General features: G+C 38.6%; 2 protein-coding genes across 8 annotated transcripts in view; both read right to left on the bottom strand.

The window, feature by feature from the left end:
* Window positions 1-11,399, bottom strand: part of ranbp2 (RAN binding protein 2) — a 31,885-nt gene extending 20,486 nt beyond the window's left edge. For both annotated transcript variants that reach the window (XM_084725389.1, XM_084725390.1), the window contains exons 1-12: window positions 11,184-11,399; window positions 9,049-9,116; window positions 8,835-8,946; window positions 6,134-6,286; window positions 5,654-5,884; window positions 5,377-5,519; window positions 4,310-4,505; window positions 4,015-4,155; window positions 3,396-3,555; window positions 2,115-2,296; window positions 859-1,058; window positions 199-322 (exon numbers count right to left, since the gene is read on the bottom strand). In XM_084725389.1, coding sequence (XP_084581515.1) covers window positions 199-322; window positions 859-1,058; window positions 2,115-2,296; window positions 3,396-3,555; window positions 4,015-4,155; window positions 4,310-4,505; window positions 5,377-5,519; window positions 5,654-5,884; window positions 6,134-6,286; window positions 8,835-8,946; window positions 9,049-9,116; window positions 11,184-11,255 — 1,782 coding nt within the window. In that variant the 5' untranslated portion in view covers window positions 11,256-11,399. The remainder of the gene's footprint in view (window positions 1-198; window positions 323-858; window positions 1,059-2,114; window positions 2,297-3,395; window positions 3,556-4,014; window positions 4,156-4,309; window positions 4,506-5,376; window positions 5,520-5,653; window positions 5,885-6,133; window positions 6,287-8,834; window positions 8,947-9,048; window positions 9,117-11,183) is intronic.
* A 3,515-nt stretch (window positions 11,400-14,914) lies between these two features.
* LOC146323139 (LIM and senescent cell antigen-like-containing domain protein 1) overlaps window positions 14,915-18,227 on the bottom strand; it is a 40,921-nt gene continuing 37,608 nt past the window's right edge. For 5 of the 6 annotated variants that reach the window (XM_084725387.1, XM_084725388.1, XM_084725386.1 and 2 more), the window contains exons 10-11: window positions 17,746-17,931; window positions 14,915-15,262 (exon numbers count right to left, since the gene is read on the bottom strand). In XM_084725387.1, the coding sequence (XP_084581513.1) occupies window positions 17,790-17,931 (142 nt within the window). In that variant the 3' untranslated portion in view covers window positions 14,915-15,262; window positions 17,746-17,789. The remainder of the gene's footprint in view (window positions 15,263-17,745; window positions 17,932-18,227) is intronic. The other variant, XM_084725385.1, reaches the window with a different exon arrangement.

The following is an 18,227-nucleotide window of genomic DNA, read 5'->3' as shown; positions in this document are numbered from 1 at the left end:
TGACTGTGATCATTTTGGTCACAATTACCATGATTTATCTTTCTGCTATGACAGTAGCACAGTGTGCTGCTTTCACCTGAGATGTGGAGGACTGAAAACACTTCCCTTTCTTTTGTCTAGCTCTACTCCCTCAGCTTGTGGAAACTGTGTGTGTGTGTGTGTGTGTGTGTGTGTGTGTGTGTGTGTGTGTGTGTGTACCGTCTGGCCGAGACACTGAGCCCAGTGGATGGCCAGTGCTGGTTGGAGCCCGTTTTTCTCTCCGGCCCTCAGAGTGCTCAGTCCATGCTGCACAATCATCCTCAGTTTGGCTGACATACCGGGACTATAAGGAGACATTCAACAAAAACACTGAATACGAGGACACACAAAGTGCTTACATTAAAAAGAACAAGTGTTCTGTTTTGGCCTGTTTGTGTCACTACTGCAGACAGGCAGACCAGGCACCCAACTGCTCTTCTGAAACTTTCATGTTTGTGTGCACCAAAGTTATTACAGTTTTGTATTTTCCATTACTTTTTATTTTTATTTTGTTTGCATTTTTTCTTTTCCATTCAGTTTAGTTACAGTCAGTTTCCAGAGTCGGTTTGCAGAACTGGGAATTTTCAGACTGTAAGCCACTCATACTCTATATATTCTATTTCTGCATAATGCACTGTAAAAGCCATCTTGTGTGTTGTCTCAATGGGTGAATATCTGTTAATAAGTTAAAAACAGCAAAAATCACTAACTGCAGCAAACCTAGAAGGTATTCAAAATGTCTTTTCTGTACACAAAAGGTAACCAATCATATCTGACTAGTTAACAGAATCATTTTAACAACTACACTGTATGTTTTGTTTTAACTGTTGTTTTACTCACGCGGCTTGTTTGTGAATGAGGCTGTAGATGGCGTCCCACCACTCCCTTTGTCTGTCAGTGGTCAGGAGGCGAAGGAGGGGAAGAGGGAGGCAGCGAGGCTCATAGAGCTGCTGTTGCTGCTGCTGGTTCACTCCGCTGCTGATCTTCGCCGTCTCCTGGAGCTGACAGTGGCTACAGAACACCACACCGTATAAAAACACCTGGGAAAAAAAAACCAAAAACGCAAGAGACAGAGAGTTTGACATTTTGGAAGACAAGCACCATTTTGGAAACATTACGAGAATGAGTAGGAATAGTGCCATTAAACACACTACTCAGTAAAGTCAGAGTCAGATGTAACCAACACAGTTTCAGGAACCGTGTTTAACCATGTATTTATTATCATTATCAGATATTCTGTCAACAAAATCTTGGTTTCTTAACTAATTTATTACAGGGCTCAACAATAAGGATTGCCAAGGGCAAATAAAATGTCAGGCTAGTAAATCTAGCAACTTACTTGCCCAAGTGATTAAAAAAACTATGTATATATATATATATATATATATATGTATGTATGTATGTATGTATATATATATATATATATATATATATATATATATATATATATATATATATATATATATATATATATATATATATATATATATATATTTATATATATTTTTATATTTTATATTTTAAACCACAGTATAATCATATTGTCTAAGTAATGTTTCAGAAAATGCTGTTTTCTGCCTCTCAATATGAGGATTTCCTTTTTTTTTGTTTATTATCACAAACAAAATATTTTAGAGTTCTGGACTGATAACAAGACATTCAAAGAAACTGGGATGGACATTTTTCACTATTCAACCTGACAATTAACTTTAGTCTTTTTAAATTTGATAACTAGTAATAAATAAAACAAATTGTACACTGCAAGAAAATACTGACTTTGGGAAAGTAGATTTCAGACCCATTTGCCTGATTGGGCAAGTGGAAAAAAAACATTAAAAGTTGGACCCTGTGATTACTGCACATTATACAGTATCATGTATACATTACTGTTGTGTATTTTAATGTCATGAATACATCTTCCTGTTATTTCACACCTTCATATGCCTCATTAAATCTTCTTTCACATGTTTTATAACACTCCTGGGAAATGTGCTGGCCATTTCAGATCAAGCGAAAAATTATCTGGAAACTTCCCCTGCAAAGCTTCATCTTGTGTTATGTGGACCCACCAAACCAGCCCACATGATTCCACCTACCTCCAGGTCCAGCAGGCAGATGGACTCTGGTGCGTTGGTGTCCAGTTTGGAAGTTTCCAGAGTGAGTCTAGGAAAGAGCTGCTGTAACCAGTCCCGCAGGGCCGGTCTTTCGGCCAGAAGGGTCCACTGTAGCCCCAGCCAGCTCAGATGCTGCAAGTCACCACCGTGCAGCAAGATGGAGCCTTCAGAGGAGGTAACAGAGTTGTTTCAGTAAAGGACAGGGTTCCTACACCTTTTATAATGTCAAATTCAAGCACTTTTCAAGGTGCATTTATAAGCTCTTCCAGCACCTTAGAGCTGTGTTTAATGTCATTTTTTAATACATATATATGATAAAATGATTAGTCATATGTTATTCCTTCATCACACTAAATCATTAGTCATCATTAACATTAAATTAAACAAAATTATTGGTTGTGATAGAATTCTACAGGAGGGCGACAAATTAAAGGGAAGAACACAACGATGTTTCTTGTTTCAAAATATGATACAATCACTCAGTTACTAGACAAATAACTCGAATACATAAACGCTCATATAAAAAGCAACCATTTGGCATGCTGTGATCTGTTCCATCACAGGGCACATTACAAAAAAAAAAAGTCTTCCCGAAATTATTCTGACTTTATTTCTTATTGAAAAAGCGAACTACTCAGAGAGTGATTTATCATCAAAGTAATGCGATCATAATTTCAGGCAGTTTCAAGTTCTTCATCCAAAATCCGTACACTTCTCAAACCTTGGAAAAACCACATTAAAATTCAAATGTCTTCAAAGACTTCCACCACCATATCAACCATGATGGACAAACTGTCGCAAAAGTTGCTTGAATGTATAAAAATCCAGCAATATTTTATGTTACTTATAAATATGTTTTGCGGCCCTGGTCTTTTTGATATTATCTTCTGTAAACTACAACATCTCTAACAAAGACTTAAGATATATGGGTTTTAACTGAATGGCAATGAATTTATTCAGAAGTGCTGACATGGAAAACCAATGTAACCTCAATTAATGCAAAAAAAAAAAAAGTGCACTTCAAGAACCCTATCTTTGTTTCTATGTTTCCTTTTATATGTAGACTTTTCTGTTTTTTAATGATTTACATTGTGGGATTAATCAAAAGACACATCTGATTGGACCCTATCACCACAAGTAAATGCAAATCTAACTGCATATGTAATTGTTTAAAATAAAAGTGGACATGAATAAAAATCAAAACCCAAACAATAATTCAAACTGAAGAGCTCTTCAGACTACTTCAGATGATTGGTTTCATACCAGCATCCCACTTGGCCAGTTGAGAGAGCTCTGGAGCCGTGGTGTTAATGGAACGAATGTCATCATTGGCAATAAAGGAAGATCCAGTGGAGGCCTGTGGTCCAAACAGGAGTTCAACGAGAGAGTCCTGACCGCTGCGGTTCCCAAACGCCTCCACCACCTACACACAGAAAACACGAAATGATTGTCTGTTTCGAAACATATAAATCAAACATCGGTTTGTCGGTGCTGTCGATGGCTAATATTGTATGACTGGTGCGATGAAATAAGTACACAGTTCCTACAAATTTTCCATTTCAAAATTACTTTCTGACTTTCTTTCCCCATTTTTAATCCTTAGCCAATCAGGCTTTATATTTTGCATTTGTAAATTCATCCCCCAGCAAAAACTTTTGCCTGTAAAAGCCCAAATTTGGTGGCCTCTGGCAGTCTCTAATAGCCACTAATATATTTAAAACAATGACTATTTCTAACTGATCAAATGATGAATTTTGAATTTTATTACTTTATTTATTAGTCACAGGGTACCAAGATGTCTGCAGCATAAAATCTCATTTACACAAGTCATATTTTACACATGCAAAACATTTCATTCCAAATCAGAAACACAAGGACAGACCTCTCTGATCAAGGTGGTTGAATCAGTGCTCAGATTTAGCAACATGTGCCCGGCCTGACTCTGTCTGTCGTTGGCCAGCAGCTCCAGAAGCTGTGGGGCTGACTGGTCTCTTTTGGTCACTTTAGCCTTCGGTCTGGGGACCTGGAAGAAAGACAAACAAAACAAACTTTAGTCCCCAAATAAAGTCTGCAAATCAAAATTTATTAACATCAAACCAGCATTCCACAAAATACTCAGGTGCTTGGAGGTTCGTTAATATTCCTGATTGTCAGTTGGCTGGTTGGTGTGTCCGTACCTGGTATGCGAGCAGGTAACAAAGTGCAGCCAGGTCGATGACGGCCCTCCACGTCTGCTGGCGATCTTGAGCCAGCTTCAACAGCAGTGTGCCAGCATGCAGGTAGAGGTGGCCTCTCATCTCCACAAACGCCTCACAAAGATCGTCCGTGTGGCGGCTAGCAACGCTACTCAGTGTCTGCATAGCATCATCAAAACTACACACACACAGAGAGAGAGAGAGAGAGAGAGAGAGAGAGAGAGAGAGAGAGAGAGAGAGAGAGAGAGAGAGAGAGAGAGAGAGAGAGAGAGAGAGAGTTTAATTTACAGAACAGTTCCTTACAGTTGTGAAGATGTGCAAGTGGAATAAACACATGGTCGCCTGGAAGTAGGGATGGCTCAATACCCTCTGATACTGCTACTTTGAGTACCTGCTTATAATTATACCACGTTTCTTCGTCCTCTTCAACAACTAAACTGTTAATAATATATTTGTATGGAGGCACTTTGCATAACCTGCCATAAAAAACCCCATTAAATTATTAAATGCAAATTCTACTCCTATAAAGGCAGAAATACATAGACAACCACATGACTCAGTTATACGTCTGCTTGTTTATATTTCTCTTAGACATGGAGAGGTTTTGGCAGCATTTTTGATTCGGTCAACACTGTGCAAAATGACATTTAAATAAATTGTGATCTGCTGTTTTGCTTTTTTCTCCGCACAGCTGACATGATGACAGCCCTGCTGACAGCGTAACTCACAATCCAGCTCCTGCTCATGACACATGCTGCTCATCTGTGTTACTGTGACACATCTCTTTTTGCAGTAGGTTACTCAGGATGCCCCCCCCCCAAATATTATTTGATCCAGTTATTTTAGCCAGTATTGAATCGATACGTAGTATCGGATCAGTGCAACCTTACAAAGGCTGGGAAAACACATTAAAAAGTCTAAAACAAAAGACTGGTCTGTAAAATCAACTGTCCCAATTTGAAGTCTTTGACTTTGACTTAAAGGTGCAATATGTAGCAATTGTGTATCCAAAAAAAAAAAAGTGCTGCAGTTGATGTGAGTTGGCCTACCCTCTGAGGGCATCGAGGCTGGGCTGCATGCTGCTCTCTGACAATGTGATTCTCAGCAGGTTGCAGTGGGCCAATAGCAGCTCCCTTTGGAGACGCCGACACGTCTTCTCATTACTAGAGACGCTGGGCTGAGCTAGATACTCCTGCAACAAAGGTCAGATAAGCCTGTTAAATTCAAAGATATATAATACAACAAAGTACCACAGAAGCTTTCAAAAATGCACATTTCAAATATATACAGTGTATATATAGTACACTACATCCTTTTCACGCCGACCTGCAGTGTGCGCAGCACCACCGTGTACCAGTCCAGACTGTGGCTCAGCAGGCCCCTCTTCTCAGCAGCCAGGCAATGCTTCACGGCTTCATCCAGCCGTCCGTCCTGACAGAACAGCTGAACCAACTTCACGTTCACATGCGCGTCAGCTGGCCTCGCTGCCAGCTCGGCCTGGAGGAGGTCAAACAACCGGTTCCAACCCTGTTGACCCTGACGACTCAACAAGCGCTCCTGCACAGAGCAGCACAGATAAACCAAAGAGTCAGTGTGGCATCCTTTCCTCCTTTAATTAATATGCACCTGCTTCCTCCCTCTGTCACGAAATGTCAGAAAATTAAATGTAAGACAATGATGACAAAGTGAGGGACATAGCAGACTGTGATCTTGGCAGCTGTTGGCTGAATCCTAGTTAAAAGAGTGGCATTAAATGACTTTGTGCATAAAGGTCTTACTGAAGATTCAGAAGACAAGGAGCCTCACCTTCAGGTTGAAGACTGAAGGGTTTCCAGGCAGCAGCTTTGCAGCTTTGTCCACCCAAAACTCTGCCCTGCTGTCACACTCATCCTTATTGACCAGTAACTCTGCCACCTTCAGCACCAGGTCCCTCTGGGCTGGGTTCAAGTCCACTGACCTCTACATTCACACAAAGAAGGGCAGACATACCAGAGTCAGTTACAAAAGCCTGTAGACATGTGATCTATCCAAGGGGAAAGACAACATCCAACATGTAAAATAAGAGGGAAAGAAAGCCCAGTAGAATGACTACTTTATTTCTACCTTGGTGAAGTCATGTTGGAGAGGAAAGTCTAATGAGGTTATAGAATAAACATGAAACATCTAAGGCAAGAGGGTTGTGTACTACGCTGTACAGACTGTTAAGTAGGGCTGAACAATTTTGAAAAAATGTGTAATTGACCGATATAGCAATTGAGATATTGGAGGGAATGCTAATGTTTATATTTTTGCATTTTCATTGAGAAACATATTACAATAACTGCAGGGATCTGTACCAAACAAATATGTTTTCTTAACACTGTAGAATATGATGTGTAGGTCCAGACATCTCTGCAGCATGACGACATTTTCTTTAAAATGGCATTGACACACATTCTGCCCCTAACAAATATGGTGTTGACATATTGCGATGTGGATGAAATTTAAATCAATTGTTCTGCCCTACTGTGAAGCCCTCTAAGCATAAATTGTGATCTGGGACTAAATAAAACTGTCTGGATTTAAAAGTTATTTTATTATGCTGTGCATTTCTATCTCCCTACTCTGTGATAACAGAACTGACACCTCCTCCACGTTCTCACACTGTGATAAATAAATGTCAGATTTTTTTTTTTTTTTCTTAATTTAATGCAGACTCTGGAGATACTTTTTTCAAGACCTCAGTTAGTGAATATCCAACCCAAATAAAGGTATATTGCATTACAGTAAGCATGACTTCTGACCAGTTTTAAAAGCACATATACAGTAACTTTTACTGAGTCAGTTGTAAAATAGGTGGGAATGGAACAGCCAAAAACTGTTGGTGGGTTTAATTTTGTTGAGATATAAGAGCTGGCTGCTTCTACATGAGACAGACACCAAATTTCACAATTCTTCTCATAATGTTCTTTCTGTAATTGCTTGTGGTTTGGATTTGATTTTTCTGTCAGTAAAGCTTCTGAGTGCTTCTGAGCAGTGGACTCATTCTTGAAAGTCACAGTAAACACAAAACAAACAATGGGGATTAAATGTTAACTTTGATTGGTTACCAACTGCTTCTCAAACTTTTCCCAGTGTTAGTAATATTCATACATCACAAATTGACACCAATGAAGGTAGGAAAAACATCTAAAAGATTATGGTATGCTACAGAAGATTAACAGCAGGAGCAGAAATTTTATACACATTTTGATTGTTTTTAATGCAACTATATACACCGCAATGTATTTTCTCCTCCCTATGCAGGTATTAATACCAGCCTAAAATACTTGTTTGGTTGGTCCACAAATAATTAAGTTTGGTCGCAAACAGACACCATGTATTTTAAACAACCACTATGTATGTGGTGGTAAACTTGTACATTACAAACACATTGTCTCGCTCTCCCCTTCCAAGTGTGTAGAATAAAACACAGTTGCTGCAAAATTTGCAAAAAATGCTAAAGGCTCTCTCTAGAGCCAGTGTTTAGTTTGTCCATTCTGGGCTACTGAAGAAATATGTTGATGCAACACAGAGGCTTCCACTGAAGAGGACCTTTGCCCTCTGTAGATATAAACACTTCATTATAAGGTGACGAAAACACAACAATTCTTATTTCCAAGTGGTTACACACTAATGACAACATACTTAAGAATATTACATTGCATTTGTGCCATATTCTGCCAACAAACACCCATAAATCTTACACACTGGACCTATAAAACACTAAACAAACTTGTTCAGTCATGTGCACTTTCAATAGGGTGGAGCTTGTTCACTCAAAGAAGAAAAGAAACTGAAAGCTTAGGAACCAGGCTGGTTAGTCAGTCGTATGCTGGCAACCAAATGAGCTGTATTCAAACGACAGGTTAGATTTCAGTCCAGGCTGGTCAACTGGCTGCCTTGAAGTTAAGCCATTTCATGTATGAGTTGTCTTTTTACAAACCAACTAAAATCCCATCCAGAATGAGTGCAGTTAATGAGGAGCATCATTAGCCATGTTGTTTGTTCAATACACCCGTTCAAATTCATTTTAATTAATCTAATCTCACAGCTTGTTGTTGCCATTTTTAATAAATTTTAAATATGATACATTGTGAAACCGAACAAAAAAACGTGGAACCATTTCAGTGATTCACTGTCTTGGCTTAAATGGGCATCTTGATCTGACCACTGTTAAATAAGATGGCACTGCACATGGATAGCGCTTACATACTACAATTTAACCTGAACTCCTCTTATTCACCCTGACACAAGATCTATCACAGACTCGAGTTCAATGTCTTGCTAAATGACACTTTCACAAGTGGACACAAGGAGCCACAATTTGAACGACCAACCCTGCAACAGCAATTGTGGCAGATTTTGACCATTTTCTTTTTAAAGCACATGATAGAGAGAGATTGGTTTAATGAAGCAAAGCCTTCTATGCACTCTTTCAGGAAGAGACACTCTGTTTGGATTTTTTTCATGTACATGTTCCTCCTACCTTGTAACATCCTACTGCCTTGTTGATGTCTCCCTCTCGCTCATAGAGCTGTCCAAGGAATTTATGTGCTTTGGGATCCCTCTCCTGGACTTTGAGATACTCTGATACATGTCTGGCAGAAGCATAAAAAATGCGAGATTGCTGTCAATATAATGGGGACCTCTTCAAGAGCAATTACACATTTGGTTAACAACAGGGAGGTTCGTGTGCTTACCTTTTTGCAAGTTCATATTCCTTTGCTTCAAAGTACAATTTAGCAAAAAGAAACCCTTTGACTGGCTTCTGTGGAAAGAAAACACTGTAGGTGAAAATCACTCGCACAACAATGTTTTTAACAATTTTAATTAAATGTTATGTTACCTAGCTTACATACTACTATTTAACAGTACATTAAACAGTGATAGCATTATCAAGTTTATCAATATTTCAGCACTGATTAGTCAGAAATCAGTACCAATTTAATACCAGTTCTCAATACCATCGTTAAGAGTTAGAAGCTAACTTACAAGCTGACTATAGGAGTTATTATCTTGAACACAAATGACCCCTCAGTCCTGACATCCAGCACTAACGACACTATTAGCCAACATGGTTATAGGATTATCTCCACTTATGATTTACTGCTGGCCTGTCCTGCTCACAGACGAGAGCTAGTGTTGCCAACTTGTGCTTGTTGAGGTTTAATACCTACGTGTTACTTGTTCCTTTACATTCTGTGGTTCGAGGAATTGAAATAAGTTAGCTTTGCACATGAAGAGCATAAGCCATGAAGAGCAAACCATTTTACAAAGGATCTAATCAATGCATATTTGGAAACTTTGAAGCATAAGTTTCACACTCAAACTGTCAACAGGGATTTAAATTTTATAGCTAGATGGAACAAAAAGATAACTGTGACAAATGACAGTGTTTATTTTGGCACAGTAATAAACATAAAAAAAATAAATCACTCTTCTGGCTCCTAGAACAAGAAGACAAGAACAAATGCCACACAGTCGGCACGATGAAAAAAGTGAAGACAAGAATGATTCTTTTTCAATTTTGTCAGAATTTTCAACAAAGGTGGTGGCCAATAATACAAAGGTGGCCCAACTTTGAGTTAGATATGCCAGCAAAACTGATAATAAAGGGTAGGGTCGAGTAATATATCCACTCAAGAGTCTGGATTTCATTACACTGTGATAATGTTTTGAAGGCTGCATTATGGTAAAATGAAGTAATTCTCTGAACTTACCAGACTGTTCTGGCTGTTCTATTATTTGCCTTTACCCACTTAGTCATTATATCCATATTACTGATGGCTATTGAAAACATCTCATTGTGTGGAAACACCAATAGTCATTCCAACAATACTGATACAAGTAATTGTCACAAATGTTGTGATATTTAATTTTGCTCATATAGACCAACTCTACTTTATATACTACTTGGGTAGCAAGACCATCAGAGTCTGAAGAATTAGAGTATGTCCTTTTAAAGAAAAGGTGAACACTGACATGTAATATGGCTTTGCATTAAAATACAGAGATATAATAATTATCAGACCACCCCTAAATACAGGCATTCACTGTGTTGGTAGTGTCTTGTCACCCAGTCAACCTGGACTTTTGCACCACTGCTATCATAACACCAACGACCACAACTGAAATATCATATAAATACAATTCTTTGCATTTTTGGGTTTAGTGGCCTCATTCTCATAACGTCAGATCAACTGACCTACATAACTATGAAGTTACTGTTGCCTTTCTTCTTGTCAGCGTAACGTTAAAAATTAGAAAGTGTTAAGGGCAACTTTAAAAAACCACGAACCAGTGCAGAACTTCAGATTACAGACAATGTAACCTAGCTGGCAATTCACCTAAATGACTGACGGTTTCTCATTATTATATAAAATTAACGTATACTTAAAGTTAACTATACGTATTCTAGTGAAAGACCGGAACTGGCGCCATGTCGTTCCAGTCATTAAAACTACTAACCGCTGTAGTTAGGAGTAGTCGAAGTAGGTAAGTGATGGCTAGCTAGCACGGCTAATTGGCTAACGCAGCTGTAACAGCCCCATGCCGCGCATTTTCTGAGCATGAAAGGAGGGGAGACACGACGAGGCGTCATCATGCCGGTTAGCTACCGTTGGAGCAGCTAGCCGGGTGATGGTTAACGTAGGTCACACGCAGAGACCACTATATTCCAGCTAACTGGTTGAACGTCCGCTTAAGATAATTAAGACCACAACTAGTGCTGATTTGATGCTGATGTTCAGGTTGTCTCCTCGTACCGGCTGACTGACACATGCTGGTCTGACATGATGGCAGCAGCATGCTAACATTAGCCGCTGGCTCAACTTACCTCTTTGAGTGAAGGAGATGAAGACTGTACGGAGGAAACGTAACGGTCCACTTCGAGCTTACTCCGCCGCATGGCTTCCGAACAAACACACCTCTTTAACGGTTGACTACGGTGCGTGGAATACCAGGAATTCACAAAATATAAAAACTGACATTAATATCGGTTCGACTGTCACTCCGTAGCGTTAACTCCCCATGATGCTATTGCGCAGTCTCATTGCCGTCAAATGGCAGAAGATCACGTGACCGTGTTCGTGCTTGAATCAGGCTGCATAACCAATCAAAATCGAGTATTCCGTTTGACGCACGCTGACGCACTTTATTTTGAAGGATTGGTGGGCTGGCTGGAGTGAACCCTGTGGACCACAGACTCCTTGTAATAGTGTTAATGATATAATTAATAATAATATAAACATAATTATCACATACAGCACCATTTAAACCTTATTTGGTTACATTTTCAAGAATGCATGTGTTTTAATTGAGAGACAAAGATGAAAATTGAGTGATCATTGCAATTTTTTAAAATTAAGTTTTTATTAACCCATACACATTGCCTGCATCAGGATCAGTTTAAAGGGACAGTTCATCCCAAAATCAAAAATACATATTTTTATTCTTACCTGTAGTGCTGTTTATCTATATAGATTGTTTCTGTCTGCATGTGTTGTAGAGTTTTGGAGATACTGGCTGTAGAGATGTCCGCCTTCTCCCCAGTATCATGGAGCTAAATGGCACTCAGCTTTTGGTGCTTAAAGCAAAAAAAAAAAAAAAATAAATAAATAAATAATAAATAAAATCAACACTAGTGCCTCTTTCCAGACATCATGACCTGGTTACTGAAGATAATCCACAGACCTTGTTGCATTCTACCATACATTGTTCCCACAGTAAAATCTACCAAAATGATACACTATGTCTAATAAAACAGAGGTGTCAAACTCAAGTTCATCTTGGGCCATATCAGCATTATAATTAAATAAATGTGAGACTATATAAATGTACCTACTTGTTATCACGTTATATAATTGTCTCTGCATTTGATTATTAGTGGATTTAGTAATAACTTAATAATTAGGAACTCGTTTTGGAAGCATAAGTCTTAGAAAAACAATGGCAAGCAGACAAACTCTCATAACCTACAATTTATTTTAAAAACTTAAGTATACAATGTCATACATAATAAAATCAACATAACAATAACGCTTATAGCCTAAGAAAGGCTTTAAATCAAAAATATATATTTTCTTAAAAATGAAATTAATTTTGCTCAGCTGCTACTACTGTGTTACTCACTGCAGCTACTCAGCTAGAGTGCCACTGCTGGAAACAGCTATTTGATATGAGACACTATCCTGCATAAATTAACTACCAGCGGCTAGAAGCCTGCAGCGCGCAGATAAGAAAATTGGGATGCATTCCGGGTTTACGGACACCATACTTGCATAACACAGCATGGAATTCTATTGCACAAATTATGCTGTTTGCATTATACTCAGGATCGGGCCACTGGCCTTGAGTTTGGCACATGTGTACTTTAAGGAAAGTAGTTCCTACATGAAACGACTCACAACAAGGTATGTGAAACCTTTACCGACTGCTGACCTCACTCCTCTTAATCAGCCAGGAGTACAAGTCATTAACAACTGCTAGGCTAAAAGCAAAAGTTACCTTTTTGCAATATCGGGGAGTAACTAATTATTGAAGCTAGTTAAGTATTGAAGCTATTTAATTGTCACCAGAAAGATATTTTAGCTCCACTGCATTTTAGAAACAATATATAAGAAGAAAATACTCCATATAAGTGTGATTATTATGTAAGGGATAATGTACAGTTAACAGGTCATTACAGTGAATTATTACATGGCTTTGTTAAATAATAAATGACACCTGTGAATCCAAACCTGCAAATGACATTGCACTGAGAGAACTGAGTAATTTTAAATAATAAAAAAAACCATTACTACATGCACACTGGATGCATTGGCATACATGTTTATTCAGATGAGTTGACAGAACTATCTTAAATGAAAAATAGCTCTCCATTCAAGTCTAGAACATGCGCTTTGGTGTGTTTACATGAATAAATATTGTTTCTTGACAAGCATTGTGAAGATAAAATACAGTATAAGAGCAGTGTCTGTCTGTGTGGAGTCATTACAGTCTCCCAGGTAGCGAGATATCAGATAAAACTATCCACTGAACTATTTTTAGTGGGGCTGAAGTTCTGCTTCACAACAAACAGCCAGTGGATAGTTTTACTTCTACGTGGCACGCGAGAAATGTTGTGGCATACAGTAGGTTGTGAAATCCACACCAGTATCATAGGGTTTGTATTTCAATAAAATAGTGGAATGTGTTTATTAAACTGCAATGTAAAAGATAAGCATTCTATGGTTAAATACTGCTTGAGTAAAACATTTTAAGAATGGAAATGATTCTTTCCCATTCACAACAGTTGGCTTTCTTTCCTAAGAGGGTCTGAGCCCTGAGGAAGTTGGTACACCTCTCTAAGAGGATCGCTTTCTCTGGATTACAAACAGCAGAGACACATGTTCTAACATCTAACATTACTCCTACATCCGGTCTCGGCGCACGCCACAAATCATCATGTTGTAATGCACAGAGTTACCAGCTGCCATGCAATAAATCCTGCTACTGTGAAGCTTATTGTGTTCAGTGTTTGTTGACAGAGTGACAGAGGTGTTGCTTCATCACTATCGTCATTTCTCAGTATATACAGAGGCGGCACAAGCACATACACTCTGTTCTAGAACTACAGATAAATGTGTAAAAGAAAGATTGGTAGGAGCGATTCTTCTTTACTCGAGTAAAAGTGAAAAAGTACAGGCTCTGAAATGTACTCAAAGTATAAAAAGTAAAAAGACGCCCTCTGAGGGACATTTCTACAAGTTGTTTGTGTGTAAAGCTAATTGAACTCCAGTGGAGTCTCCCTCTCTGTTTTATCTTGTTAAGTCTCTTACATCATTTTTCGTCTTGTTACGTCTTTTAAGTTGTTTTTCTTCTTGTCGCGTCTTTTATATTTTTTGACTTTCCACCTCTGAGTATATAAAACAAAAACTGGACATTATAAACTTGGGATTTATTTCATGGCTGTTGTATTGGATTATATTAGATTGTCAAAGCGACTCTAATAAGCTGGTAACTCTGTGTAAATACCAATTTACACAGAGATTGCTTCAAACATAAAATGCACAGCACATAACAAGGCAATCCAACATACTGCAAGTGATGGTTGAGTCATCACTGCAGTATTAATGAGGCTACAGTACGATGGTGATAAACTGCAGATGCAAAAAGAAATTTATAAAGCTAAACACAAACTTATTTTGCATAATATTAAAAGAAATGCGCATTAATAATACATAGACATGTTGATGGAAACAGGAAATATTAGAGATATTATATACACATTCAATAAAAGTATTTTTTTCTCAGCTCTCTTTGGGTTTACTCCATTATTATACAAGAGTCTCAGTAACATGAGTCAGAGGACAAATGACTTGGCATCATGAGACAAGTTGGCAAGCAGCTGAACAGCCTGTCAACACAATTTTTTTTTTATTATTCTCTATTTTGTATTTTTTTATTAGGTTAAATATATATAGTGAAATAAGGCAAGCATGTGAACATATACAGTGCAGTATTTGAGCCAAAAGGCACTGAACAGGTTAATGTAAAACCTACTGACTGACGAACAACCTGAACAACTGAGTCTGTTGACCCATCTGTCAGTTGCAGGCTCCATAAAATTATCATCTGTAACTGAAATAACGAGTGGAGTGTTCCACTTGAAAAAAACAACCTAAATTTACCATACCAATTATATAAAACACATAAAAGCTATTTTATACGATTGTCAATTCTGGAAATGTGACTTGCATGGCCACCTTTGGCATTTCATCTATTTCTTCCCGCCTCCCTCCAGCTGCTGAGCTGCGTGTTTACTTCCGTGCAACAGTTTCAGACAGCTTCTTCAGCCTCTTCTTCAGCTCCAGGGGGAATTTCTCGTAGCACTTCTTGCACACTGGCTTCATGTCGAACTCCACAAACTTGTTCCTGTTGGAAAAGGAGTTGTGGTTTCAGGTTGGAGGTTAGATGCCATCACTCCCACACGTCTATGTCGATGCTGTGTCTACGTGCATGCGACTTGTTGGTTTGTAGCAACATTTCAGAACACTGATAATCATACATTACATATCGTCACAAATAAAGCCAGACAGATTTGAGGGTTCACTGGAAGATCAGCTGATATATGGATATCCAGCATTGGTCGGGCTCTGCTTACAAACCACATCTGCAACAGCACATAAACTGAAATGTTGACATGCATGTGTCATGAAAAATAAACTGTGGTCAAAAGTAAATATTGTAAATGGGCGTTTTCAGTTATTTATTAAGCCAAATGTTGTCTGTAACATTTTCATACTGAACTCTGTCCTTGCTTTCTTTACACACAGTGTGGAAAACTAGAAACTTCTTTGAAACTATAAGGGCAAATCATTCCATCCATTTTAATCCTTCTGGCATGACACGCTCACCCCCAAGTGTTTTCCACCTATTTCATCCCATTCTCATCTGGTCACCCTACTGCCAAAAATAGCATCACCAACATCGCTGTTGTTAGATCTGTATGGCAATGACAATGAAGATGGGAAGCAATATGCTTTAAATTTCCTGGACTATGTATTAATGACTATATATTGGCTCAACACTAAAGACGACCAGGCTTTTGAAGTCAAAGTCCCTCAGTTAAGGAATTCCTTGTCTGAAGATGGTGAGGATTTCTGTGTCATTAACTTCTTTAAAAATCACTTCTCAAAACTAACCCTCATAAAAAAAAGTATTTTATCAACTCCAGCACACAATTTTATTGTCAATCTGCATTTTATTATTGTTTTGTTTTATTATTGCTATTTATCTTTGCTGCTGGGGGTTTTATTACGTTTTCTGCTTGCCCCTCTTTGGAAATGTTTAAATCTTGGGTCTACTATGTAACACACTTTTGAAAAGCACTGTATAAATAAAGTTTTTTTTATTACTATAAATATTAACATATATGTAGGCAAATGCTGATTGAAAAATCGAGTTTACAGTTCTAGTTAGGATTTCTTCAGTTTAGATAAGATATGAGGTTTGAGACAGGACAAAGCCATGGGTTTAGGAATTGCATCTGTAAGAAAAGGATAGTTTTTTTTTCTCTTTGAAACTTAAATTAAAGCTACTACAACGAACTTTCATGTTTTATTAATTTTGGAGGCCCTGTGGACAAAAGCAGTAGTGTTTCTGCCATAAAATATAATGTAAAAAATAAAATTATAACTGGCTAAAACACTACTCACTGTAACTTTGCCTGCCAACAATTAAACACAGGCTTGTTTCACCCGATTCTAAGAAGAATCCAACCCAGTGGCAGGCATTAAGAATAACTATATAGAAACAGCCAATCTTCTCACTGGTGAACTTGTTTAATTAGGTCATATGAAGGCATCAGTATTAAATTGAGACTGTTTCATAACCAGTTGAAATGTCCTTGTAGTAGCTTTAAGTTAAGACAGGACAAGCAGTTAGGAAATGTTTCTGTAACGAGGCCCAAGGAGAGCCTGAGTGGTTGTTTTCTGTTTTAAATGCCTTTAATTCCACTAACTCTGGCAAGCTCCCTAAACCTTTCCCCACCAGCAGCTGCCCTGGACGACATTTCCACCCAAAGCAGATAATCGCTGGCAGGACCGGAGCACGTGTCAAACCCAGTGGGACCTTAGCACTTCCACTGCTGCAGCCAGAAAGCTGCCGGAAGTGATTAAGGCTTTACCCTTTACGTCCAGACAGGAAACAACGCATTCCCTCCACCATGTGACTGATCTGATCTTCCTGCTTGCATAGCAGGGGTTACCAGAGTACCAGCCTTAATCCTGACTAATGTTTATGGCTGAGAAGTGGTCATGAATTAAAATCAGTGTTACTTAAAGGGACAGTTCGCCCCAAAATTAAAAATACATATTTTTCCTCTCACCTGTAGTGCTATTTATCTAGCTAGATTGTTTTGGTGTGAGCTGCAGAGTTTTGGAGATATGGCTATAGAAATGTAATGGATATAATGGACCTAGGTGCCACTCAGCTTGCGGCATTCAAAGTAATAAAAACACATTTATATAGCCAAAGTAATCACAAGAAATAACACTGGTATGCAAATAAGACAGGTGATGCAACTGTGCAGCACATCATAAGGAACTGACATCACTTAAGACTGATGCTATGGAACCAAGTGAGGCAAGTCGAATGAAAAGCACCCATGGGTGAAAGGTTAGAGCAATAGCACTACAGGTAAGAGGAAAATGATGTATTTTTGATTATGGGGTGAAGTATCCCTTTAAATATGTTCAGTTTATGGAGACCTACGCAATGTATGCTTTCATTATTTTGCTTGAATGCCAGACGGACTAACTATAACAGTGATATGAGGAATAAAAGCGTGTTTGAAATATGATGACAATGAAGCAGCAAAAGAATACAAACAGAAAGGAATGAAGATGGAAACTGACCAACAGAAGAACAGTGGAAGTGAGGATAAAGGAGAAAGAGAGGATCACAGACACATGGGTATCAGTTTCTTCTTCTTCTCTTTTGAGTCGCGCTCACGCTTGGCCAGCCGGCGTTTCATGTCGTCCGGCAGGCGCTCGTAGCAGTGCTTACACACCGGCTTCAGGTCCACCTCCACAAACTTATCCCTGACAGAGCAGGGAGGAGGGAGGGATGACGAAGGGTGTAAAAGGAAGGGGTAAGAGAAGAGGAAGGGCATTTGGACAGGAGGAGGAGGATGAGAAAGACATTGAGAAGGATGAAAAGGAAAGAAGAAAAGGTAAGAGGAGGAAGAGAGTGGAGAGAAGGCAGGGGAAGGAAAAAGTGGAGAACACAAGAGGACAAAGGAGAGAGACGATGAAAAGGAGGAGAGGTGGAGAAACCAGCCCACAGAGACACAGGATTATAAGACGAAGGTGAACATGAGCAGGACTGAAAAACAGAC

Source organism: Lutjanus erythropterus, chromosome 8, assembly GCF_056507025.1.
Source record: "Lutjanus erythropterus isolate fLutEry1 chromosome 8, fLutEry1.hap2, whole genome shotgun sequence".
In the NCBI taxonomy this organism is placed as follows: Eukaryota; Metazoa; Chordata; class Actinopteri; order Lutjaniformes; family Lutjanidae; genus Lutjanus; species Lutjanus erythropterus.
The sequence above is the reverse complement of the archived record's forward strand: the minus strand, read 5'-3'. Positions and strand labels throughout refer to the sequence as shown.